Source organism: Vulpes lagopus, chromosome 18 (assembly GCF_018345385.1).
Source record: "Vulpes lagopus strain Blue_001 chromosome 18, ASM1834538v1, whole genome shotgun sequence".
NCBI classification, from domain to species: domain Eukaryota; kingdom Metazoa; phylum Chordata; class Mammalia; order Carnivora; family Canidae; genus Vulpes; species Vulpes lagopus.
This window is the reverse complement of record NC_054841.1, coordinates 30,996,237-31,023,231: the sequence shown is the minus strand read 5'-3', so window position 1 is coordinate 31,023,231 and position 26,995 is coordinate 30,996,237. Positions and strand designations below refer to the sequence as shown.

Below are 26,995 nucleotides of genomic sequence, written 5' to 3'. Positions count from 1 at the left end.
TCTTCTTTGGGAAGATGTCTACTTAGGTCCCCTGCCCATTTATTAATTGGATTATTTGGTTTCCTTTGCTATGGAATTCTATGTGTTCCACATATAATTTGGATATTTTTTTATTAATTTTTTAATTTATTTATGATAGTCACAGAGAGAGAGAGAGAGAGGCAGAGACACAGGCAGAGGGAGAAGCAGGCTCCATGCACCGGGAGCCCAACGTGGGATTCGATCCCGGGTCTCCAGGATTGCGCCCTGGGCCAAAGGCAGGCACCAAACCGCTGCTCCACCCAGGGATCCCTATAATTTGGATATTAACCCATTATCAGATGTATGGTTTGCGAATATTTTCTCCCATTCTGTAGGTTGCCTTTTCATTTTGCTGATTGTTTCCTTTGTTGTACAGAAGCTTTTTAGTTTTATGTAGTCCCATTTATTTATTTCTACTTTTGTTGCTCATGATTTGGGTGTCATATACAAAAAATTGTTGCCAAGACCAATGCCAAGGAAATCTTGTTCTGTTTTCTTCTTCAGAGTTTTACAGTTTCAGGTTTTACATTTAAGTCTAATTCATTTCAAGTTAATTTTTAAAAAGGTAGGCTGCATACCCAACATGGGGCTTTAACTCATGATCTCAAGAGTCACATGCTATACCAGCTGAGCCAGCCAGGTGCCCCTCAAGTTAATTTTTGTGATTGGTGTAAGGTAAGGGTCAAATGTCATTCTTTTGCATGTGAGTTTCCAATTTTTCCAAAATTCATTGAAGAGACTGTTCTTCCCCAATTGAATATTCTTGGCTTTCTTGTCAAATATTAATTATATGTGCATGGGTTTATTTCTGGGCTCTAAATTCTGTTCCATTGGTCTATGTGCCAGCATCATACTATTGTGGTTGCTATAGCTTTGTAGTACAGTTTGTAATCAGGAAGTGTGATGCCTCCAGCTTTGTTCTTTCTCAGGATTGGTTTGGCTATTTGAATTCTTTTGTTGTTCCATATAAATTTCAGGATTATTTTTTCTGTTTCTGTGAAAAATGCCACTGGAATTTTGATTATGGGATTATGTTGATTAAGAGATGACGTTGGGTAGCATGGACATTTTAACAATGGTTTTCTGATCCATGAACATGGGATATCTTTCCATTTATTTGTATTTTTTTCAATTTCTCTCATCACTGTCATTTAACTTCCAATGTACAGATCTATCACAAACTTGGTTAAATTAATCCTATTTGGGCAGCCTGGGTGGCTCAGCAGTTTAGTGCCGCCTTCGGCCCAGGACCTGACAATGTTACTTTCTTTCCTTTTATTTACTTTTACTGTCTGATTGCTCTGGCAAAGATTTTCAGTACTGTGTTGAGTAGGAGCAGTGAGAGTGGGCACCCTTGTCTTGCTCCTGGTCTCAGAAGAAAAGTTTTGTTTTTCACCATTGAATATGATGTTAGCTGTGGGCTTGCCATATCTGGCTCTGTGTTATGATTAAGGTACATTCCTTCCATACTTAACTGGTTTGAGTTTTTGTTGAAAGGATGTTGAATTTTGTCAAATGCTTTTTCCGCATCTGCTGAGGTGATCATCTGTGATTTCCATGTGTGGAACTATCCTTGTATCCCAGGGATAAATCCCACTTGATCATGTTGTATGATCTTTTTCATGCACTGTTGAATTTGATTTGTTGAGAATTTTTACATTTACACTCATCAGGTATATTGGCCCGTGGTTTTCTTTTCTGGTAGTATTTTTACCTGGTTATAAGGATATCAGAACAACGCTGGCCTCATAAAATGAATTTGGGAATGTCCTCCCTCTTCAGTTTTTTGAAAATGTTTGAGAAGGACTGGTATTGATTCTTCTTTAATGGTTGGTAGAATTCACCATTGAAGCCATCTAGTCCTGGGCTTTGCTTTGCTTTTCAAAACCTGTGAGGTTTTTGATTACTAATTCAACCTTACTCATTATTGGTCTATTAGATTTTCTTTTTTCTTGATGACTCAGTCTTGGTAAGTTATATGTTTCTAGGAACTTATTTTTCTAGGTTATCCAATTTGTTAGCATTTAATTGTTCATAGTAGTCTCTTAAGGTCCTTTTTATTTCTCTAGTGTCAGTTACAATGTCTCCTTTTCATGTCTAATTTTGTTCATTTGCGTTTTCTCTTAATCTAGCTAAAGGTTTGTCAATTTTGTTTATCTTTTCTAAAAACCAGCTAGGGGATCCCTGGGTGGCTCAGAGGTTTAGTGCCTGCCTTCGGCTCAGGGCATGATCCTGGAGGCCTGGGATCAAGTTCCACATCAGACTCGCTGCATGGAGCCTGCTTCTCCTTCTACCTCTGTCTCTGCCTCTCTCTCTCTCTCTCTGTGTGTGTTTGTGTGTGTCTCTCATGAATAAATAAATAAAATCTTAAAAAAAACAGCTTAGTTTCATTTATCCTCTCTATTGTTTTCCTGGTCCCTCATTTATTTCTGCTCTGATCTTTGTTATTTCCTTCCTTCTTCTAATTTTGGGCTTAATTTATTCATTTTCTAGTTCCTTGAAGTTGTTTATTTGGGATCTTTCTTTTTTCTTAATGTGGGTATTTATTGCTATAAAAGTTCCCTCTTAGAACTGCTCTTGTTGTATCTTATAACTTTTGGTGTATTTCCATTTTTGTTTGTTTCCGGATATTTTTTGCTTTAATTTTGATTTTCTTTTTGAACCATTGGTTGTTTAGGAGTGTGTTGTTCAATTTCCACATATTCATTGATTTTCCAGTTTTCCTCCAACTGTTGATTTCTAGTTTCATACCATTGTGGTCAGAGAAGACACTTGATATGGTTTCAATCTTCTTAAATTATGAAACTTTTCTGTGTAATTTATTTTGAAATGCATAAAAAATAAGGTGGATTGGGGCAGCCTCGGTGGCTCAGCAGTTTAGCGCCACCTTCAGCCCAGGATGTGATCCTGGAGACCCAGGATCGAGTCCCACGTCAGGCTCCCTGCATGGAGCCTGCTTCTCCCTCTCTCTGTGTGAGGCAGAGCCTGTGTCTCTGCCTCTCTCTCTCTCTGTCTCTCATGAATAAATAAATAAAATCTTAAAAAAAAAAGTGGATTGTTGACTAGATAAAGGAGTGTAGAGCTGGACGGATGTGTGATAAAGAAAGATAGTAAGCGTTAAGGGTAGAATAGCCATACACACATGGCTGTTCATTGTGTTATTCTTCATCTTTACATTTGAAAATTCTCATAATAAAATGTTGGAAAAAACTTTTGGGTAATGCTATTACCCAAAGAAAGCCGATCCTTCATTCATTAATATACAGATATACATATGCCCGAGGTTCTTAACTGGGGGCAGTTTAGCCCATAGGGGATGCTGGGTAATGTCCAAAGACATTTTTGATTGTCATGACTGGGTGGTGCTGCTGGCATCTAGTGGGTAGAGGCCAGGGTGCTGCTAAATATCCTCCAATGCACAGGACAGCCCCCACAACAAAGAATGATTTACTCCCAAATGTCAGTAGTGCTGAGGTTAAGAAACCCTGACATATATATTTGAATATCTGAATATATATATCCATTCATATAAATGTATGTATATGCATATTTTATACTTACATATATATATTTTTGCTTACATATATTTTAAACAAAATTGAACTCATGGTTTTTGTGATGTATTATCATTTTCCCAGGTAATTAATTGCCTTTTTAACATGATTATATTTTAATGGTGATTATAGATGTATATGCTTGATTTATTGAGCCCAGCTCTATTTGGGCATTTTTAGGTGGTTGACCAATCTTTAGTGTACTGTAGTCAAATTTGAACCTTCCCAGTCAGACAAATCTCTATTCTGTGTTGTGAAGATCTCTTCAGGGAAGAATCATTGGTCACCCTTGGGACCACCTTGGGTTTCAATATTCTTTGTGACTGGAGTATTTGTTCTGGGGCTGTCCAAGGGTTGTCATCTCTCTTTTGGGTGTTTTTTCCCCCAGAGGCTGTGGTAAGCAGAGACAGCAGCCAGCAGTGTGATATCTCACCAATCCTGGGTCAGCCCAAGCTGCGGATCTGGGGTGGCAACAGAGAGTCATGTGTCCCCTCCCCTGGCCCAAGTTCTGCTGAGTTCCTTAGGACCCAACTTGACTTTGACCTGTGTCTTTTTTCAAATATAGGTCTCCCCTTCTGATGAAAAGAGAACAGAAGAATGGACTATAGTCACCAAACCTCCCTAGTCCCATGTGGACAAGATAAATACATCTCCAAGTAAGATTTTTTACTTTAGTCTTATGTCCTCAGTGGCCAGTCCCACGTGGATGGAAGCCCCTGGCAGAGGAGCTTCTTCTGTACCTGGCTGACAGGGGCTTCTGTGTGTGAGAAGTAGTGAAGCAGCTGAGTGTGAACCAGTGAAAGCATAGCAGGGTTGGTGTTGTAGATAAAAACACGACCCCAGAGACTGGCCAGGGACAGCAAATAAAGGGGACCTTCAAGACACAGCACTTTTGGGGGCTCAAGAGAGATGGTGTCCTAGAGGACTTGCAAGAAGAGGAAGTAGTGGCGGCTGCCCACTGTGCTGTCTATTGGGGTCCCCTGAGGGAGTCCCAGCTGACTTGTGTCCCTGTGCTGCTGGGGTCCTGACTAAAATGGGCACAGGTGCCCCTGAATAGGAGACAGTTTCATTGCTTTATATGCACTAAAATCTCTTGAGCTCATATTTTTTGCCAATGTGAGCCAAAATGGATGTTTTCAAATGATAAGTTTGAGGACATATTTTTATGTCCAGAAGAGAGATTTGTTCATACTGACTGCTCTCTATCTGAACTGAATGTTTAACTTATCTGAGACCAAATTGTTTTAATTCCTTTACACATATTTGGCCATATACAGACACACAGTTGTGTGAACTATGGATCGTTCCTATCTCTTCATTGAGGGATTGCCCCGGCGACCTCCACTGGCCAGTAATTTTAGATCTGTGTGTTCAAAAGTACCAAACAGCTTTTGTGTTAAATTATTTGGAGTCACATTTTTCACTAATTCATTTAGGCTTGCATAGAATTACTCTGATTCTTCTAGGTTTAACTTGTCAGGAGCTTCTTGGAATTTCAAGCCCGCGTTGACCTCTCGTGTGGCCCCAAATTGCTGCATTGAGTGGCTGGATTCAGAGAAACCAAGCTTTGTGGCCTCTTGCCTGAACATAGGCAAGAGCACATGGCGACCTCTTCAAGGCCCTCATTTCCTGGCTCTCTTGTGCTAGCATGCACTTTCAGATAAAACTTGAGCAGTTTTTTCTTAGGTTTGATGAGGGCTTCTCCTGATCACAAAGGTGGGAAGTCCTTGCTCCCTCTTGTTCAGTAGAGGTGTGTTTCCAAGGCCCCACCTGGCAACCGGGGGATTTAACAGCTAAGGAGACCTGATACAAGGCTTCAGAGGGACGTTTGCAAATTAAGAAATTTTTTAAAATTTATTTATTTATTTTAAAGATTTACTTATTTGGCAGAGAAAGAGAAAGAGAGAGAGAGAGAGAGAAAGAGAGAGAATAAGCAGGGGGAGTGGCAGGCAGAGGAAGAGGGAGAAGCAGGCTTCCCACTGAGCAGAGAGCCCAATAGGGGGCTCGATCCGAGGACCCTGAGACCATGACATCTGAGCCAAAGAAGATACTTAACTGATTGAGCCACCTAGGTGCCTCTAAGGTTTATTTATTTAAGCACCCAACATGGGGCTTGAACTCATCACCCTGAGATCAAGAGTCACATGCCCCTCCCACTGAACCAGCCAGGCATAACTCCCCCCAATTTTTTTTTTTAAATAAACTGAAAGAGCACTTAGAATAGAATAAAGAGATAAAAAGTCGTAGAATAGCATATTGCCAGGGCCCAGAATCCCCTCATATTCCTTTGTGGTACTGTTCCCAAGGTGAGCTGCTATCCTGAATTTGAGCACCCATTTTAACTTGATATAAAAGACATCATATAATACATGGCCTTTGGTCTCAGGCTTCTTTTACTCAACATAATGTCTGTGAGTGTCATACGTGTTGTGTGCCACTCATTCATATTCTTGTTGCTGTGTAATATTCCACTGTGTGGCTACAGCTCCCTTTATTCGTCCGCTCCACTGTCAATGGAAGTTTGTAAGGTTTTTTTTTTTTGAGATTTTATTTACTTATTCATGAGAGACACACAGAGAGAGGCAGAGACATAGAGGAAGAAGTAGGCTCCCTGTAGGGAGCCCGATGGGGGACTTGATCCCAGGACCCCAAGATCACGACCTGAGCCAAAGGCAGACACTCAACCACTGAGCCACCCAGGTGCCTGAGTTTGTAAGTTTTTTAACATGCCATAAGGTCATGTCTATGAAGCATAAGTCAATAGGTCCAGACGACCTGTCCCTTTTAAATTTCTGAAAAGCTAGAAGTCTCATGAAAGCCTGCAATTGTCCTGATCTGACTCACAGCACCCGTGACAGAGAAAAGAGTGTCGAGGCTAGAGAAACCTTGTCTGTGGACTTAATAGTGTGTTTGCCTCTAGGAATCTGTGCCTTATTGAGGATTGTGTATGTGGCTTGAGTTTGGAGAGTGTTGTCAGAGCTGCCAGCCTTTGTCGGCTGGCATGGCCTGCCTTGCTTTGCTGGAGGTGTTCCTTACACTCAGTCTGTTCTAGGTGGGGTCTATTCTTGACCTGGATCCTGGGGAAAGATGAGGCTGTGTGTGTGTACGTGTGTGTATACATATGTGTGAGCAGACACCCAGGCTGGGTGAGAGGTCAGGTTAAAGGTGAGAAAAGAGGGAACAGCTGCATTACAAGTGGCTTCAGCTGAGAATGTTACACCTGTTGTATTTTTCCCCTTAGGAACGAACTTCTCCTGCACCTGAAGACCTACAATTTGTACTATGAAGGCCAGAATTTGCAACTCCGACACCGTGAGGTAAGGAGTCCCTGGGGAAGGCCTGTAGGCTGGCCCAGTCTGTGTCCATGTCTCTAGGGTCTAGGCGTTCCTGCTTGTCCTGTCCCCTGAGTGGCCCCTCATTTAAGGTGTTAGCGGGAGTCCCTGGAGTTCTTTGGAAGGAGATCCTAGGCTCATTTCATTCTAAAGAGGTTGAGCTTTTCTGTTCCAGAGACATTCCTGGGGATGTGAAGCTGGGCTAGCATCTGCTTCAGAGGGGGTCCTCCCCTCCCGTGGCTCTCAAACAGGCTTCTTCTTGGGCAATTCAGGAATCTTACCCAGGCCTCTGTGTTTACACATTTGGGCCCACGTCTGATAGCTGCAGCAAATGGGCAAGTCGTGTCAGCTTTGTGTGGAAACACTTGGCCCCTCCCCAAAGCAGTGGTCTTCCGAGGGTCCCTTCTTGGGATGCTCTTTACTCTCCATGCAGTTTTCCCCAGCCCCCATCCCGAGTCTAACTTACTCATCCCATATCCATTTCTATAAAGCCTGTTATCAGGTAGATGGTGAGTTACATAGGAGCCAAGTAGGGTAATTTATACTCAAGTGTTCTAGACTGATAAGATATGTGTAATACCCTTCCAAACACATTTTCACATTATCAAGCCATGGTGATTTAATCCATAGAAACAGATATCAGATGGTAGAATTTCAGCTACTCAGGCAGGCTGGTTGGGGAGAGTATGTGAGACGCAGTGGCTTTCTCTGTGTCCCTCAAACCAGTCTATGTAGACAAAGTCCTACTTTGGGTCAAATTCTGTCCTAAAATTATGTGATGTAAAAGTAGTGATGCTAGGCTTAACCAGCCTAGAAGACCATATATATATATATAACCTGTTCTTAAATAAAGCCTTTCCCCCTAAAATCCCCACATGCCTGAAAGTTCTTCTACTCCTCTCCTGCCTTCTTTTGTTCTCCCCTCCCTTGCTGGGAATAATCCTGGGATCCCAGTCCATTGTTCATTGGGCAGGTGTCATCTTGATCCATACGGCTGTCCTGAAGACGTGGCTGTGGCCCAGGTCTAACGTCTGTGGGTTTTTCTGAGACTTGAGAAAGAAGGCCTGACCCTTTTAGGCATTGTCCTTAAAGCTTCTCCTAATGAGTGGCTGGGCCATTCAAAAGATTTTGGTCCTTGGACAGCTTTTCTGCCATGTGTCCTATAGAATAAATTTTCAGAATGCTCCAGGATTAAATAGAGACTCATTATAATAAATGAGACTCATTTCTTTGAGATAAGACATGCAGATACCCTTAGAAGGGTCTGACATTTAACTTGTTAGCAATCAACAACCCTTGAGTATAAATTTGGAATTCTTGGAGGATTTATTCACCTCTTGGAGAGCCATAATGTAGCACATTAGCTAATTAAAGGCTCTGGAAAGTTGTGCTGGTAAGAAATCTGATTAACATATCATCTCCCAATTCATGATCAACTTGATACCCTTTTTAAGGTAACAGTTGATCTGCTCGAGGAGCTAGTATTCTGTAGGATAAACTTGGGGAAATGTTACTTGAAATCTCCTTCAGCCAGCAGGTCAGATTGCTAAACATATGTTATAGCTTAAGACATACCACTTTATGTGGTAGGGGAGGGGAAGGTAGCTAATTCAAGCATTTAACTCCGGTTTCTGTTAGCAAGGCTAGTCTCCCTTCCTCTAAGAGATGTATTTTTCTTCCTTTAAAGTAGAAAACCAAAAAGCCCTATTTTTATGATTTACACACATGTACTTGGTTTTCAAAGCAACTTCTGTGTTGACCTGTGAGGTTGTCTTCAGGGCAGTTGGGGTAGTTGGCAATGGGATGTGTCTGGGAGCTGGGCTGTGTGTATAACTAGGGTGCGCCCAGCCAGGATATGTCACAGGAGTTGTCAGTTGTCCCCCAGCGCAGTGCTGGCTTCTGCAGGGTCTTCTGGGCTGGCTCACCATGCTGACTGCTTTGTGGGCAGGAGGAAGATGAGTTCATCGTGGAGGGGCTGCTGAACATCTCCTGGGGGCTGCGCCGGCCCATCCGTCTACAGATGCAGGATGACAATGAACGCATTCGCCCCCCACCATCCTCTTCCTCCTGGCACTCTGGCTGTAACTTGGGGGCTCATGGGTGAGTGAGGAGAGACGGGACTGGGGGTGACTGGGAGTGTTTGGGGGTCCTGTTCTTAAATGACCCTGAGCAGGTATATGCCACTTCCTTCCAGCAAGCCTTGACTCGAGCTCCCGTTCTCCCCACCTGCGCTGTGCACCTGTTCTGGGCTTAGGAGGAGGAGGAGGGAGCAGATGTGGGTGTGATTGGGCCACCATGCCTGTCACTGCAATCATGGGGCGGGGGGGAGAGTCAGAGGGGAGAAGCGCCAAGACCTGGCTGCAGCGCGTCCTCCCTCATGGAAAATTCCCAAGTCTCTCAGGGGTATCACTAGTGGCCAACCAGGCCTCGTCTGAATATTTCTAGTGGGAGTTTTTTTTTTTTTAAGTTTTATTTATTTATTCATGATAGACACACACAGAGAGGCAGAGACACAGGCAGAGGGAGAAGCAGGCTCCCTGTGGGGAGCCCGATTTGGGACTCAATCCCAGGACCCCAGGGTCATGTCCTGAGCCAAAGCCAGATGCTCAACCACTGAGCCACCCAGGCGCCCCTAAAGCCCTCCATATCCTGGGGAAATCTGGAAGAAGAAAAGGAATCTGGAAGAAGAAAAGGTCCAAACCACTCAAATGGGGTCAGCCAGGGGGCTGCTTCCCTCAGGCCACACTTGGAGCTTGGTGGCAGCGTGACAGTCCGCAGTCTGGGAGGCTCCTTTCCAACTGCAAGGTCTGTGAAGACCTAGCCTGTTCGTCCCCTCCCTCTGGCGCCACATAAGTAGCCAAGTGCAGCTAGTGAGGCCTGACCTCTTTCCTGGGACTGCTTTCAGGGACTTCAGTTCTTGGTATCCAGTGACCAGCTGGTTCATCCTGAATCTTGCTGGTGCTGCCCTGAGGCCAGATTGTGGGTGGGATGTCCTGACCTCTCAGCCAAAACCACAGTGCTGGGTTTTCTGTTTTAAACCAGAACCAAGCCCTCTCTGCTGGACACACTGAACATTCTGTTATTCTCCGCAGACAAATCAATCTTCCTCTGTAGTTGAGAGAAACCTATGCTGTGGCCAAACCCTAGAGCTCATCTGCTCTCTTTCCCAGAGAATTTTAGGAGGGTGGTCATTGCCTGACCTATCAGACGCTGCGATGCCTGGTCAAGAAGGTTCTCTGGCTTCATGTACTTTGCTAGGTTCATACTCTGCTTTGATTTCAGCCCTTTCACGATATTGGATTTCCTGTGGGCCAAACCCTTTCCACAGGCAATATCACGTGCTTGGACTGTGCTCCCTTGCGTCCCCTATGTGAAAGGATTTTTTAGAATTCCATTCAACTGTGTGATTTTGGGCTGAGCCTGCTAAAGGGTCCTTTACTCTGCACGCTGTTTCTTCTCCCTCCCCTGCAACCTCAAGCTAATCTTGGCTGGTTCTTGAAGCCTGCCAGTACTTTGTCAAGAAGGGTAAATTATGTTATTTCTGACGCTTTTTCTAATAAAGTGAATACCCGAACCACTATGTTGAGAAGTATGCTGAGACCACGTTCTGCTTCGGTGGGGGAAGGGGGCGGTGGTCGCTGTGAGCGCCAAATGTTCACCAATCCTTAAGCGGCTCTGTCCAGTTCCCTTCTGGGGTCAGAAGTCCAGATTTATACTACAATGGGAAGTTCCTTCAGATTTTCAGTTTTCATTGTCTTTCCTTAAAACTGTCATGCCTGGACCATAAGTCCCATCTCTATCGGGTCTGAGGGAGCCCACAGTCTTCTCCTTATGGGATGGTCCTAATTGGTGAAATACGATTCTCCTTTCTGGTCAGATCTTCTGTTGATTTTGGAGGAGCTACTGGCATTATCCATTTTGGCTTATAAGGGTGTCATTTGCCAATTATTCTAGGACTCCACTCAGACTGCCTGCTTATGGTCCAGCTTGGCTGAGCATCCCATCTGGCAACCCCAAGAACGTTATCATCAGTGGCCCTTCCCATGCTGCCCTGACCCTCGTGGCAGCCAACCTATTACTTCCATTCCTTTTAGATGCCAGAAGCAATCCCTGAATTACTCCTCCGACAGAAAAGGATCTGAACTGGAATCTTGCCTAGAGAAACAAATGCCCATTATTAGGGTTTTTCCAAATAAGCTATAGAACCTGTACGTGCTTAGAAACTCAGTGCAGACAACACACGGATTTTGTTCTGTGGCGTTCTCCATCCTGGGCCTGATGAATTGGGTGCTTGTGTTGCTGCAGAGGCTGGGAATGAGCCTCTTCTCCTCCAAAATACCCCCTCCCCATCCAGTGCTCAGCCATGGAGCGGGGCCAGCCTCATGCGACAGTCTGTACAGGCCGCCCACATGGGTGTGAGCTGGTCCCCATCCTGGCACAGCCCGGCACAGGTAAAGTGCTCTGCTTGCAGGAGGGGGAGTGTTCCCCTGCAGGAGCTGAGCAGCCTCCCTGTGGTTTTCTGTCTCCCCAGCACCATCCTGAAGCCCCTTACCACGCCCAACATTCAGATCTCAGAAGTGGATGCCCCACCCGAGAGTGAACAGACATCGAGCCCCACAGGTACGTGTGTGGTGGGAAGAGCTCCTGCTTTGGGCTCACCTATGTGAAGCCTGATGTGATATAGATGTTGTAAATTGAATACATAAAATTCAATGGTTCAAGATTCAAAGGGTATTCAAAGAAGCAATAGAAAGTTCTCGCTCTTCCTCTACCCATCATAGTGGTTCCCTCCCTAGAAAAAGCTTGAAGGAATTCTTTCCAAGATATTCTATACAGATACAAGCAAATACACAGCAACATACCTTTATGGTTGGAGGTCGTTTCTTCTCCTCCCCTTTCTGCATAAGCGGTAGCATTTTGCACATCTCCGTTTCTGTTAGTTGACTCGCTCCTTACTGATGGACGTTGGAGTCATTTCAGCCTTTTGCTGTGACAAACCAGGTTGCTGTTAGTGGCTCTGGACACGTGTCATTTCACACATTTGTCAGTGTCCATAGGATTCTTTCAAGTGGAATTTCTGGGCCTGAGGCAATGTGCATTTGTAATTTTGCTGTCAGTCTGCAGTATTTTGCAAATCTTATGTCATGCTTATCCTGTGCCAAGCGCTATTCTAAATGCTTTGCGTGAATTAATTCAGTAAACCTTCACAACAGTTCCCTGCTGGGGGTGCTGTTTTATGCCTATTTTAAATTATGCCCATTTTATAGATGAGAGAACTGAGACATTAGAAGGGTTAGTGAAACATGGCGATGGTGGAGCTGGGATTGGGCCCTGGGAACCTGGCTCTGAAGTCTCTGCTCTGTGTTGCTTCTCAGTAAACTATACCACATGTTTTCTCCCAGCAGGAAATACTGTTTTTATGGCGGGTACTGTAGCATTGGCCACAAAGAGGGTACTGCGTGCAAACTGCCACATTCCCAGTTCAGGCAGACAGAGCTCATCTTCCCCTTTCTTCTTAGACTCCAGGGGCCTGAAGCCCCTGCAGGAAGACACCCCACAGCTGATGCGCACACGCAGCGATGTTGGGGTGCGTCGCCGTGGCAATGTGAGGACACCCAGTGACCAAAGGCGAATCAGACGCCACCGCTTCTCCATCAATGGCCATTTCTACAACCACAAGGTAGAGAGGATGAGGGACGGGGGGGCCAGGGGTAGCCCCAAGGGAATAAGGCTTCTTCTTGGGCAGCTGTTACGTCAAAGCTACAGACATGTGGGAAGCCAAGTGTTTGCCATTCTGTCTTTGGGTCATGGGTGGGCTTCAGGCTCTGTGAGGGATGAGCGACCCCAGATCAGGAGCCCCCTTAGGGTGGTGCGTGAAGTGACCTCACAAACATCAGAGCTGTCCCCCCTCCTTGGAAAATCCACACATTACCCTCTTCCTATGTGCATCTCAGCTGCTGTGTGGTCTCATTTTCTGTGAGCTAAGGGCTACCCCCGAAACAGAGCTGAAGGACTCAAATCAGGGGGTGTCCATGCCCTACCTGCCTCACCCAAAGCCAGCTGTTGCTCTTTCCTTCCTAGTGCCTGGTCTAAATCCAGCCTCAGGAGTAAGTGCATCATGGGAGAGTGGTCTGAGACCTTGTGTTGAAATCATAGTGGAAGGGGCCTTTTGTGTATTCTGTGTGGAGAGAGGGCCTCCTTCCTTATCTGGTTCGACTCCTCCCCTCCACCCCCTGCCCCCCCCTCCCCACCCAAGCTCTGACCACCAGCCTCCCACTGGGAATTCCTGAGTTAGGAAAAGCCCAGGGCTGCCTTACTGACATCAAAGCTCACTGTTGGGCAGGCTGTCAGGGTGCACGGGGTGAGTGCCATTGTCACTGTGCCCTTTACCCCAGGTTACGGGGCTGGGACACCTGGGTTTTAGTGCCTAGGTCTTGTCCCTACTGCCACCCTGAGTGGGACCCCTCTATTGACAGACGTCCGTGTTCACGCCAGCCTATGGCTCTGTCACCAACGTCCGCATCAACAGCACCATGACTACCCCACAGGTCCTGAAGCTGCTCCTCAATAAATTTAAGGCAAGTTCCCTCTGCTGGCTGGCCTGGGGTGCCCCCGAGGTGGAAAGGGGGATTGTGGAGAGTGTGCAGTAAGGGGGGCCCTGGGTAGGGACTTGGGTTCTGCAGACCCCATGGCATCAGCATCCCATGGGAGCCAGTTAGCAAAGCAGCTTCTCAGTTCCTAGCCCAGAATCAGACCTGCTAAATCCGAAGCTCGAAGGTCTCAGGGGTTCAGTGGCTTGCAGGGGATCTGGGTGCCACTGAATTCTGAGAAGCACCGGCCCTCAGACCCCCAGGCTGGTGACTGGTTTGGGACACTGTGCATAGGCTGATTACTGAAACATCTTTGGGGAACCTACTCTGAAAAATGAACTTCAACACATGTGCAAGTTTTAGTGCATGAGTGTTTTTAAAGTCCCATTACTCTGTTTTCCACAGTCCCTTTAATCAGAAATCTTTTTGGAGACAAGACTCCTATTTATCACTGAGGCCAGTGCCACTTTGTGGCCTATGGGCATGGGCTCTGGGTTCAAATCCCTACCCCTCACCTGCTGATTGGATGAGCTGAGCGAGCTACTGAAGCTCCCTGTGCCTCTGTGTCATCTTCTGTAAAACAAGGATTAGTGGGACCCTGTTCGGGGGCTGTCGGGAGCATGAGCTATATTAACATGGGCAAAGTGTGTAGCGTGGTGCTCTGCAGGGTGCAAGAAATGTTAGTTCTTCTTATCAACCATTATTGATAACATTACCTGCCTGCCCCCCTCCCTCCCATCACTTCTGAGAGCTGGAAAGAGCTCCCCCTGAGAAGTGCCCAAAATCCATTTAGCTTTGCATGTTCAAGGAGTGGCTTACAGATGGGCTGTGTAAATATGTGCTTTCTTCAATATCTCTCGTTTCTGATTCAGATCGAGAATTCCGCAGAGGAGTTTGCTTTGTATGTGGTGCATACCAGCGGTGGTAAGTCTGAAAAACACAGTGTACTTGACAATTTGTACTTTACTCCAAACAGCAAGTTGGAAAACAATACCTCTGCCTCACTTGCTTGTTGTTTGGCTTTTGGAAACTTCCAAATGTTGTTTGCCTCTGAAGCTAGTGGGATCACTGGCTGAGTCCACTGGGGAATGCCCGATGTGGCCTAAAACCTAACTGCTTATTTAAAAGGGAACCCGATTTTCTCAAGAGGAAGATAAAACCAATTCCTCTGATGCAGCATCTTCCAACGGGTTTGGGGCCTGGTAGTTTTGTCAGGGAGAGTTGGGAGGGAACAGTTGCTTTGAACAGGAATTGACCATTCACAGTTGAGTCTCCTGACTTACCTGGCCGCATCTTCTAAGGTGTCTGGGCCATATGGGGCCCTGAGTGGGCCACTACTAGTGGTGAGCAAGGCCTCAGGCCGAACTCAGGGCTGTTCTGGCTGTGTGTGGTTTCAGAGAAACAGAAGCTGAAGAACACCGATTACCCTCTGGTTGCCCGAATCCTCCAGGGACCATGTGAGCAGGTCTCCAAAGTGTTTCTTATGGAGAAGGACCAGGTGGAGGAAGTCACCTATGACGTGAGTCCCCTTTTGGTTGGTCTCTCCTCAGGAAGGCGGTGATTTGGTTGGGTTACCTGCAATGAGGGTATAGGTTGACTTTTTTTTTTTAAAGCTTTTATTCATTTATTCATGAGAAACACGCAGAGAGAGGCAGAGACACAGGCAGAGGGATGAGCAGGCTCCCTGTAGGGAGCCTGATGTGAGACTCGATCTCAGGACCCTGGGATCACCACCTGAGCCAAAGACAAATGCTCAACCACTGAGCCACCCCAGGCATCACATAGTTTGACTTTCTGGCCAAGGGCAATGCCCCATTTTGCTACCATTCTGCAATACCAGGTTTGCTTGAAGGAAGAATGGCTAGGAAGCAGGGAGAGTGATACGGAGACTAGACTGAGGGTATGACCTAGGGAGGTGGTTGGAGGAATGCTCAGCCTCCAGATGGTTTACATAGAAATAGTCAATCTTCCATCTTTCTAGAGTCCTGTAAGAGGGCTAACAAGTTTCTGCAATTGTCTCCTAGCAATGTCAAGTTGTTTGCAATAATTTTGCCTGATGTTATGTATTAGCCGGCTCTTGCTATAGTAACAAACATCCCCAAATCTTAGCTGCTTGCAACAGCAAACATTTACTTTCTTGCTTTGGATGCTGCAGGCTGGTAGCCCCAGCTTGGCTCTAGGCTGTGGGTTGAGTTCAGGTATGTGTTGCATGTCTCTTACTCAGAGACCCAGGCCTAAGGGGGTAGTGGCTTCCTAGGGTACACTTCCCATGGCAGTTGGCCGGAGTGCAAGAAGCCAGGCCAAACCTTGTAAACTCATCTGAAACTTCCACTCAAATGTACCTTATGTCATGTCCACGCACATTCCATTGACCAAAGCAAGTCACACGTCACATAGAAGGTTAATATTAATAGGCTTTCCCATGGAAAAGAGTTGATAGAGTAGGGTGGGGATTCTTGTGTAGGAGGAGGGAGGGCTGTTTAACTTCAGCTCACTTAGGGGCCACCCTCACCCCCACAGCCTCTCCCAAGTTAAGTTCCCATTGGGATGCCCACTTGAGACTCTAGATGTAAGCCATCATCCTGAGCCATGGTTCCCTGAATCCTCTTAGGGGAGAACAGAGAGGTTTATTGAATATTGTGGGTTTGGGTCTTCCTCTGCATGACTGCCTCAAGAGAAAGTGCTTTTCCCTGTTTGGTATCACCTTGTTGTGCATTGGATATACGGGACAAGAAATGAGAAGTTCGGAGATATGTGTCATGTATAGGGAGTGACTGCAGCCTTGAGAAGAATGAGGCTTGGCTACTGCCTTTAAAGAAATCCTGGATCAGTGCAGAAATCGGGTGTCCTGTGCCTTGGTGCCTTTCATGAGAGAGACACCAAAAGGAATTGGAATAAGGTTGGGAGGGGGCATGCATGCACCCCAGACTCACTGCTTCCTCTCCAGGTGGCCCAGTACATAAAGTTCGAGATGCCTGTCCTTAAAAGCTTTATTCAGAAGCTCCAAGAAGAAGAAGATCGGGAAGTCAAGAAGCTGATGCGCAAGTATGTGTGGCCCCAGGGCAACTGGTTGGGCTCCTGCCAGGGCCTCAGTGAGCTGGCTCTTTGTTCGGGTGCCTTGTAGGGATGTGCTGAGTGGTTGTGTGTGGGCCTGGGTCCTGTGGTCCTTCTTCCAGGGCCTTCCCATGACAAATTTAGATCTCAGATGGGGACACAAAGCTGAAGAGTGTTGGTTTCTTTGCTTCTTCTTCTTCTTCTTCTTTTTTTTTTTTTTAAGATTTTATTTATTTGATAGAGAGTGAGAGAACAAGCAGGGGGAGCAGCTGGCAGAGGGAGAGGGAGAATCAGGCTCCCTGCTGAGCAGGGAGCTGACCGTGGGGCTCATCTCAGGCCTCTGGGATCATGACCTGAGCCAAAGGCAGACACTTAACCGTCTGAGCCACCCAGGCACTCCGGTCTCTTTGCTTCTTGTGTCAGCTTCTCACTTTGATATGGGACGTGGAAGTGTTCCAGGGATTTCAGGAAGGTTGTCTTGGCAGTGGAAAGTAGTCAAAGCAACCTATCTCTGGAATCCTTTCCTCCTACCCTTCTCCCTTCTTAACATTTCTCTTCTGGGAATTACATTTGGCTTGAAAAGTCCAGGAAAGCATCTCTCTGTGGAGGATTTAAAAAAAATTATGATTGAAGTATAGTCAACATACAGTGTTATATTTGTTTCAGGCGTCTGGCACAGCGATCCAACAGTTCTATACATTATTCAGTGCTCGCCATGATAAGCATAGTCCCCATCTGTCACCTTACAATGTGATTACAATTTTTTGACTGTATTCCCTATGCTCTACTTTTCATCCCTGTGACTTTTTATTTACAACTGGAAGTTTGCACCTCTTAATCCCCTTCACCTATTTCACCCTATTTCTCTGGGAAGAATTTTTTTTTTTTTGTGCCACATTTAGTCATAAAGTGGACTGCTTTTCATGGCTGTGGTGGAACAAACGATTAATTTCTGCCACCGGAGAATAGCGCCAATGCTATATTTGCCCTATCAATGGAAGAGCTAGTAGGAAAGCAGTTAGCGTTTTCTGAATGCTTGCTACATGCCAAACTTTATTTTTTAAAGATTTATTTATTTATTTATTCATGAGATACACAGAGAGAGAGAGGCAGAGACACAGGCAGAGGGAGAAGCAGGCTCCCTGCAGGGAGCCCGATGTGGGACTTGATCCCGAGTCTCCAGGATCATGCTCTGGGCTGAAGGCGGCGCTAAACCACTGAGCCACCCAGGCTGCCCCATGCCAAACTTTAAAGACAGCTTTTGCCATGCCGGGCAAAGCCCTGGGCATGAGGAATGTCCTCGTTAGCCCTGCATGGAGGCACCCAGCGTCTGCACTCCCTCAGTTCAGGGAAGGGGTGGGGACCCACTCGCATCAAGCCGTGGATCCCCATGCCTGGTAGTCGCTCTGGCCTGCTCTGTAAAAACCGCAGGGACTGGTATTAGCTTGAAGCATATGAAGCTGCTGTTCTTGTAGGCCCCTCAGAATGGTCAAATGATGGCCATGTCAGATGGTCCAGCGCAGGTGAAGGCCCCGTGCTACTCTGGTGGTGCCTTGGGCAGAGTGAGCACTCGGAACCCTTCCTGTTGGCGCTGCTCTCTCGCCCTCCCATCCTTTTTTTGCCAGAATTTCTAGCAATAGTCAAATCGCCTGGTTTGGATTTGGTCTGTTTGGTTCCTCTCATCAGGTGTGGAAATGAACAGAAGCCACAAAGTGGCTGATGGCTGGGCCGGTGATAGAAGCAGAGGGACCGACAGGCCGCCCCTGGGACCCAGGCGGTGGGGGTGTGTGTTGGTGCCTGCTGCCCTCCGCAGCTGTGTCTGTCCCCAGGTACACCGTGCTCCGGCTGATGATCCGGCAGAGGCTGGAGGAGATGGCCGAGACCCCAGCAACCATCTGAGCCACACGAGGGAGGGGATCCAGATGCCACGGGGGCCGCCGCTGACACGAGCAGACGCACAGGAAGCTGGGTACCTTCCTTCCACGGAAACGTGTAGATACAGACCTCACCAGCTCCCACCGAGCTACCATCTGTTGCCCAGAGCGGCTGGCGAAGCCAGCAGACAACTCCCCGTCCTTGGATCCCCAGCTCCATTCCTTTCTTTCACTCACAGGACTTTTGAATTTTGTTATAAGGACTGAAAATGTGTGTGTATGTGTGTGTGTATGCACATGAGCACACGTGTGCACATGTAAGCGTGTGTGCACACATGGTACATATCCACGTGCCTACCTGAGATTCACATGGAATGGAATTCCAGGCAACCAGCACAAGCGCCCCGGGGCTTGCAGGTGTGCTGCTCGGGGGCAGGAGCATCGGGGGAGTCGCCAATCTGAGGGGCTGAAGTTGGAGAAATGATTTCTTCCCTCAAGTACCTGGGAGTGGCCACACATGTTCAGAGGGGAAGGGGTCTCAGCAAGCTCACCATTTGGGGTATTTATGTATTGGTAGAGACTCCCCTGTACATGCAGAGGGCTTGGGGATTGGAAATTAATGAAATAGCAGCCCCATAGAAATAGACCTCCTTGGGGGAGGTCCGGTGGAAAGAGGAAGGTAAATCGTCTGTGGGGTAGATGCAATAAGCCCACAAGTTTTTACACTGGAAACTTTGATTGTTTTAAATAACAAAGACATATATGATGATCCACGTGGATTCTGCCTCTGTCCTCACCTCCATGGCCACCTCCAGGAGAGCGGGGAGGAGCTTGCTGCTTTGCTCAGCCTGCCAACCCCATGCCATGGAAGCCAACCGCAACTCTTTGGTGCCTCCTTGAGTTGAAGAAAGGGTCTCACCGGTTTATTCCTGGTCAACTGGTGGCCCAGGCCTGGCCTTGTCCTGGGGTGGTGGCCAGAGTTTCCATCTTTAGGGACCCGTAGAGGTTCCTTGCAGAAATGACAAATGCTTGGGAAGCCAGCCCATTTTTCATCATCAAGGGTCTCCCTGCACTTGGATCTGAGGCCATGTGTTTGAAGTCAAGGCTTTATTCTTTCCAGCCATGGTATTCTTGCAAGTTGCCCTTGCCCTGTGCCTGGAGACAGACTCCAAGCATGAGGACCTTGCTACTGACCGAGCTTGGGGCTCAGGGAAGCTCTTCGGGTTGCCCTGTGATGGTGCATAGGGAGGGTAGAGGAGCTTCTCTTTCCGCTTCTCTGGGCAGCCACCTGGGTGATCTTTAGAACAGACCCCAATGGGGGGAAGGAGGGGCAGTCTGGCCCCTGTGGCTCCCATCAGGAAGACTGCTGGGTAGCTAGGCACCGGTGTGGCTGACAGACTTCGAAGAGGGACAGACAGGGTGCCTGGCTGTGGAGATAAACCAAGCAAAGCTGGGAGCTCCTAACAGCAGGTGTCTCAGCCTTGTTGGGGTGGGGTCTCCCCATCTCTTCACTTCCTCTTCAAGAAAGGTTTGGGGAGCTGGGCAGTTGGCGGAAGGAGTGCAAGGAAGGTGGATGTTTGCAGCAGAGCCCTTCCTGTCCTCCCAACTTCTGCTCTCCTCTGTGGCTTCCCTGGCCTCTTTAGGTGGCTCACAGCTGTGATCTTATTGTTGACTTTCCAAAAGATGGCATGCTGCCACCTGGCATTTTGCCGGGGGTCTTTTAGCAAGGCAACCTCTTTGGGGACAGCACCACCAGCCCTGTGGGGCGTGGACTGGAAATCCGGAGGCCCTGGTCTCAATCATACACCTTGGTAGGGCTCTGCAGAGAAAACCCCGGGGGGCTGGGGTAGGGGTGGGGGGCGGCTAGAGGCTTCCTTTGTTACAGATGGGAGAGAGAGCTCCGGTTTGTGAATGCAAACACACTTCCTGAGTTTTGCATTTGAGAAAATGGCTTAAGAAACTTCTCTTCCAGCTACTTTTTATTTTGACTGTTCCAAGCCTGCATTGGCACCAGTGGTTCTCCTTGGTGGGTGAAGCAGAAACATTTCCACAAAGCAAATGTGCTAACCGCTAACTTTTGTTGAACAGCTATTTCTGGTTTATAAAAGTTCTCTTTGATTTGCACTAGCACTATGAGAGGTTAAATATGGAAATGTTGCAAAACGTCAGGTTTGCCAGAGCCCTTTCCAAGGCAGGCCTGGCTTTTTAAAGATGGGGATGGGGGTGGGGGTCAGGGTAGAAGTCAGGGGAAATCGCATCTGACAGGATACATTCCACTTCACGCGGGCCGGACTTTCCCATTGTGGCCCACCCTGTTTAGAGATTGTTTCTCACGTCCTAATAACCGGATCAGGAATTTTGGAAAGGTCCTTTGAAATAGCAGTGGCTGAAACAGAGACACTTCTCCACGGTGTGGAGCCGGATTTTCTCACTGGTATCACATGGCTTGGCAGCTTTGAATTCCTCCACTGATTTATGTGGGTTTATGTAATTTCGTGCGATGAACCTGAAATTGTGTGAAGAACAAAAGGCCAATTTATGGGGTTATTTTCCTAACTTGTGAAAAAGCAGTAGAGCCACATCTGGCTTTCTTTTTCTAGGGGCTTGTGTTACAAGGTGATCAAATGAAGGAAAAGCCTGAGTCCATCTGGCTGGGAAGGGGGTCTGTTCCCCCAGGTGATGGTGGAATTAAGCACAAGGTCACATTCTCGGTGATCACATGAGTGGGCAGGTGATGAGTTAAAGACAGGGGCAGGGGCGGCGGGGTGGGGGGGTGGGGGTGGGGTGGGGAGCTGTCTTGCAAAGGGAGTAGAAGCACAGACTTCAGGCTTGCCAGAGCAGGCTGGAGAGGAATGTGTGTCCTGGGGTCCAGGCTGCTGGAATTGAATTCTTCAAATGAGGTTGGGGAGGGAGGAGCTCAGATTAGCCACCCACCTGTGGGAAAAATGCTGGGACCAGAAACTGAGGCTTTGGGCTGAGACTTCAAGGAGAAATATCTGCACCCTTCACTCCTCCCTACCAGAAAGAAAACAATACTCTCTCCTGGAGATCCCCAGATAAAGCCATTTTATCACCATTGTAGATAAGATTTTGAAATATAATGACAAGCACAAATCTGTTCCCAGATGCAAAACACCTTGGCACGAATTTTTTTCTGCAGGTTGAGGGTGGTTGTCTCAGAGTGTCAGGAGCATTGGGTCCCAGAAGAGCAAGAGAAGCTCTCATCCAAGAAAAAAAAAAAAAAAAAAAAGACCAAGCTCCATAGTATGGAGAATATGGTGCCATAGATAGGCCAAGAGAAAAATTTTAGACGAACAAGGGATTTTTAGGGTCTCGTGGCCAAACCATGATGTGGGGGCTAAAATAATAAGTAGAGGAAGTCTCCAGCATCCTTGAGGCAGCAGCACATGTGTTTGAGTTGCTACTTAAGTTGTTTTATATGAACTCTTGCTTGGGTCAGATGAGATGAGAAATGATCTCCGAGAAAGAGGTAGAGATACAAATGAATGTGGCGCCCCTTCTTGCAGGTGGAACTGATAAGCATTTACCCTGTCTCGGGAGGTTACAGCACCCCCTGTGTTTGAACCAAGCACAAGATGTGGACAAATCTCAGTTTGCCCTTAGAGTCTTCCCAGCGGATTGCAGACCTCTTCCCAGGCTGATGGCTTCTGGTGTGTTCCTGCTAGTATTTCTTCAAGGTTTTCCCACTTGTGTTACATTCGTGAAGTGTTCTTTTCTCAACCATAACTTGCCTTCATCCATGGTACTTGACCTGGTTCAGTGTTTGTTTCTGAACTTACAGACTGTTGCATCTGGGTATCATAACATAATTTGACAAGGCCCCAGTAGGGAGCCATAAATGTCTGTAACATTTTGATATGTTTTAATGCACCTAACTTAGATCTTGTTGAAATAAAGCACTTTTCAAAGAGAAGTCCCTCTGTGGAAAGGTCCATGTGTGGGTGCCACGTGGGGAGCCCTGCCTTGTGGGAGCGCTGGGGATGGGAATGTGAAGGCACATCCAGGAAATAGGTTGACTTTCTTCCTTCAGAGTTTATGGTTTGAATGGGCTCAGACTTGGCTATAAGATTCCAAACAGAGAGTGCAATGAGAATATCCCCTATGAGTCTTGAGTTCAGGTCCTGCTGGAGCCAAGAGTTGTGGTGGAAAGAGCTGGGAACTACCATTTGATGAGACTGGATTTTGTCCTGACTCTACCCCAGGCCTGTTTGGATCCTGCGGCCAGTTTGTGGAAATGCTTGCTAGGACTTGGTTTGCCCATCTCTAAAATGGCCAAGCCACCTTGTAGGGATGTGAGGACCTGGGCTTGCCTCTGTTGGAGGCAGCTTCCCTTGGGTTGCCAAATGTAAAACCTCAGACGAAGGCCCAAATTCTACCCTATGTGAGAGGCCAGTGTGATGATTAATTCTGTGTCAATTTGGCTAGGCCATGGTGCCCAGATAATTGGTCAAACACTAGTCTAGGTGTTGCAGTGAAGGTGTTTTTTTAGATGAGGTTAAGGTTTACATCAGTAGACTGAATAAAGCAGATCACCTTTCATAATGTGGGTGGGCCTCATCCAGTCAGTTGAAGGCCTTACAGGAAAAATAGTACCTCTCCTGAAGGAGAGAATTCTGTCTCCAGATTGCCTTTGGACTTGATCTGCAACACTGGCTCTTCCTTGGTCTCCAGACGGTCAGCCCACCCTGCAGATTTTGGACTTGTCACCCCTCAATTGCATGAGTCAAAATAAATCTCTGTGTATACATGTCCTGTTGGTTCTGTTTTTCTGGAGAACTCTAACACAGAGGGGTTATATGTTTGGTTCACAGCATTTGAATATATGATTGATAATTGTCTTCCTAAGAGCATAAATAGTGACCAACATAATTTGGCCTCTCAAAAAAGCTAACAACCAAGATAAGATTTTTAACAATGTCCTCAAATAATACTTACATGTTTCTTTTAAAAGAGAAAGAAAGGGGTGCCCACCCAGGTGGCTCAGTTGGTTAAGCATCCAACTCTTGATTTTGGCTCAGGTCATGATCTCAGGGCCCTGGGATCAGCCCTGTGTTGTGCTCCAAATCCAGCTCCATACTCAGCAGAGAGTCTGCTTGGGATTCTTTCTCCCATCTCCTTCTACCCCTTCCCTGCTCATACTTTCTGTAATAAATAAAATATTTAAAAAGCATTTAAAAAATTAAGGAGAGAGAAGAATTTGGATGAATCAACTCTCCCTTTAAGTGTTACTTTGATTTTTTATATTTAGAATTTTCACTCTGAGCAGTAGCTTTTTAGTTGCTGAATTAACTAAGCTGGGTGAAACAGACGGACAGACAGTTAACACTTCCAAGGCAGTGAGGTTTTTGTACTGTTCAGACAGTGCATGTAAGTGACAAAGACAAAAGATAAACAGTCTGTCTGTGGTCCCCCCCAACACCCCAAGTTAGGCAGTAAGCCTTACAGGAGTTAAGAGTACTGAAAACTACCCAGCAAATACTAATAACCTTTCCCCAAGGAGCCATCAGTTCTTGGCTTTCTTTATGGAAACAGATTTAATGAAATAATTTGGTTTTGTCTATTTTAGGTAATGAAGCTAGGACTGAATGGAGTTTGCCGTGAGCATAAGACAGAGCTGTGAAGTTTTGAATACATTTGAATAGGTTTTGCTAAGATGCTTAGATGCAAGCAAACCTAATGAAAATTGAACTTGGATAAAATCGACATTGCTCTTTTCATTTTAAAACTATGCAAAATCAAAATGATTACTTATGATTTAAGGGATGCCTGGGTGGCTCAGTTGGTTAAGCTGTCAACTCATGATCTCAGCTCAAGTTTTGATCTCAAGATAAAACCATTTAAGTTGGGACTTAAATTTAAATTTTATGATAGAACTGAAATCTAAACACGTGTTTTGGTGAAAGGCCAAATACAATATGGATATTTTCTTTTTAAATATTTATTTATTTATTTATTTATTTATTTATTTATTTATTTATTTAGGGGGAGGGGCAAGGATTAGAAAGGAGCACCAACAGACTCCCTGCTGAGTGCTGATGGGGAGGTGGCTCCATCTCAAGACCCTGAGATCATGCCCTGAGCAGAGATCAAGAGGGGATGCTTAACCATCTGAGCCACCTAGGCCCCCCAGTGTAGATAATTTATGTATCAATATTTTGATAACACTGATTTAAATGTTCTTGTATTATAGTGAGATCCATTTTTCCTAAAGGAGTTTTTGCATTAATTAGCATTAATTCATGCTTGGAATGTCACTCTGCCCATGACTGCAGAGCCATCTAAGGGGTGAGCAGCACCCAGATTTAGGTCTCTTACAATATCCTCCACTGAGAGAAATCTGAGCTCCCAGGAGGGTAGCTAGTGCCAAAGACTAGGGCAGAAGGTGCAGGACAGTGTGGGTATGTCTTGCTAATGGGAAGTAATTATGTCTCAGAGATGTCTGGAGTGTCATTTAGAGAACAAACTGACGAGAACTACCACATGTACCAAGTATTGGATGTCTGGGCTATGGAAAACCTTGAGTCCAAAATGATCCCAAAGAAAGATTCTTAAAGGTAAGGCACATAGTTACAGAAATGCAACATATTACCCAACTTAAGTTGTTAAAGTTCCTTAGCCAAATTTTATCTATAACACAAGTCACAAAAATACATTTGAGTGGTTTGCCTAAAAACTCTTGAGTTATCTAAGCAAAAAGAACAAATTACAATGTCCATGACCAGCAAGGGAAAGCTGAATTTAAAATGGTCATAATAATCTAGAAATTATTTGGAAGTACTAAATGAATCTGTGAGGCTGCCAAAACAATGAATATATACACATTTATTTTATTTCTGTGTATCAGCAATAAGAGATTAGAAAATAAAATTTAAAAATGGAAAGGTATACCTCATTTATGGATCGGAAAGACAGCAGCTCTCCCTAATGATCTAAATAATTCCAATGAAAGCCAAGTAGTGGGGATCCCTGGGTGGCTCAGTGGTTAAATGCCTGCCTTTGGCCCAGGGTGTGATCCTGGAGTCCTAGGATCAAGTCCCACATGGGGCTCCCTGTGTGGGGCCTGCTTCTCCCTCTGCCTGTGTCTCTGCCTTTCTCTCTCTCTCTCTCTCTCTCTCTCTCTCTCTCACTGTGTCTCATGAATAAATAAATAAAATCTTAAAAAAAAAAAAAGAAAGCCAAGTAGGACTTTTTCTTCCTTTTTTCTGTGATAATGTTGCAGATAAAATAGAAACCATAAACAAGAATATGATTCAGCCATTAAAGGTATAACTATGGAATTTTTGTAGAAACATGAAAAATATTATTACCCAAAGTGAATAAAATAGCATATTCAATATGACGTCAGGCTTCTACTTAACACCTATGAAAAAAATTACCTTGGGGTGGTAGGATTATGTTTTCTTTGTGTTTCTATTACATTGGCTTTTAGGTTAACATTTCCTGCTGTTATGTCCAAAAGTAGTGAGGGTCCAGAAGCACATACACTGTACAAAAAACACACACAAAAACACAAGCAGTGGCCAGAACATGAAAGGCAGCTAGGCTCTCGTCTCCCTGCTGGGGGGCGGGGGTCAGTTTTCTCCAAATGCAGGACTTCGAAGTCCTTGTTATACAAAGAGGCCCATCATGCAATCGAATGCAGTCCCTGTGTGCCAAAACCATATACGTGTGTGCATGTAAGAGACATTGCATGCATGCATACTAATGTAACAACACAGACACACACATACACACGACAGAAAGGAAGAATCACATCCGTAATTCTAGGGTCTTTGAGAAAACCAGCCATCCTGATGTCTTGCGAGTCTGAAGGATGCAATCTCTGTGTGAGAAACTGGGGAATTCTTTGTGTTTAGGCTCAGTCACCCTGGACACCAAGTCCACTTTGTAATCGCACTCTCAATGCTTCTTTTAGGAATTAGAAAAGCAACAGCTTTCAAAAGTGAAAAACCCCTTCTTATAAATTCTGGAAACCTGAGGTCATCCAGAATATGCTGTTGGACTGTTCTACTTTCAGTTTCTGACACTCTGAGGTTCTCTTTATTAAGAACTGAGTACCAGAAGCAGTGCCTGATTGGCTAACCAAGGCCTTGAACGGTGGATTCTGGATAATGTACACTTCTGCCCACATGCAAACAGGACATCCCCATTCCTCTCTTAGGGCCCTGGAGGTTTGATCCAGGAGCTCAGGAACTGCTGCTCTGACTTATCTCCCCACAGAGCAGGGGCTCACCTTCTCCAAGGGCTTTAGGGAAGAAGATGTCCAGGGACAATGGCACTGAAGATTACTTTTGGGGATTCAGGGAATTATCAAATAAACCTAATTTGAAAATAATTACCTTAGGTGTTTACCAGGGCCCTACAAAGATACGCATACTAAGCCAACAATAAAGAAGCCTACACTAACCCAAATGACGTAAGTGATCCTAAAATGCCCTTAGAATCTTCCACCCTAAAAAACTTCAGGGATCCTGAAGATTCTTGTAAACTCTGTGCCAATAGAGTTTTGAATTTCAGAATCAGAATCACCTGGGGAACTTATTAAACTA

General features: G+C 45.9%; 1 protein-coding gene across 3 annotated transcripts in view; it reads left to right on the top strand.

Annotated features, from left to right (window-relative positions):
• The window catches only part of RASSF2 (Ras association domain family member 2), a 43,694-nt gene extending 20,498 nt beyond the window's left edge, over window positions 1-23,196 (top strand). For all 3 annotated transcript variants that reach the window (XM_041733298.1, XM_041733299.1, XM_041733300.1), the window contains exons 3-12: window positions 4,141-4,231; window positions 6,817-6,892; window positions 8,856-9,007; window positions 11,439-11,527; window positions 12,427-12,587; window positions 13,384-13,485; window positions 14,370-14,421; window positions 14,895-15,016; window positions 16,445-16,542; window positions 18,381-23,196. In XM_041733298.1, the coding sequence (XP_041589232.1) occupies window positions 4,173-4,231; window positions 6,817-6,892; window positions 8,856-9,007; window positions 11,439-11,527; window positions 12,427-12,587; window positions 13,384-13,485; window positions 14,370-14,421; window positions 14,895-15,016; window positions 16,445-16,542; window positions 18,381-18,450 (981 nt within the window). In that variant the 5' untranslated portion in view covers window positions 4,141-4,172 and the 3' untranslated portion in view covers window positions 18,451-23,196. The remainder of the gene's footprint in view (window positions 1-4,140; window positions 4,232-6,816; window positions 6,893-8,855; window positions 9,008-11,438; window positions 11,528-12,426; window positions 12,588-13,383; window positions 13,486-14,369; window positions 14,422-14,894; window positions 15,017-16,444; window positions 16,543-18,380) is intronic.
• The last annotated feature ends 3,799 nt before the right edge of the window (window positions 23,197-26,995 follow it).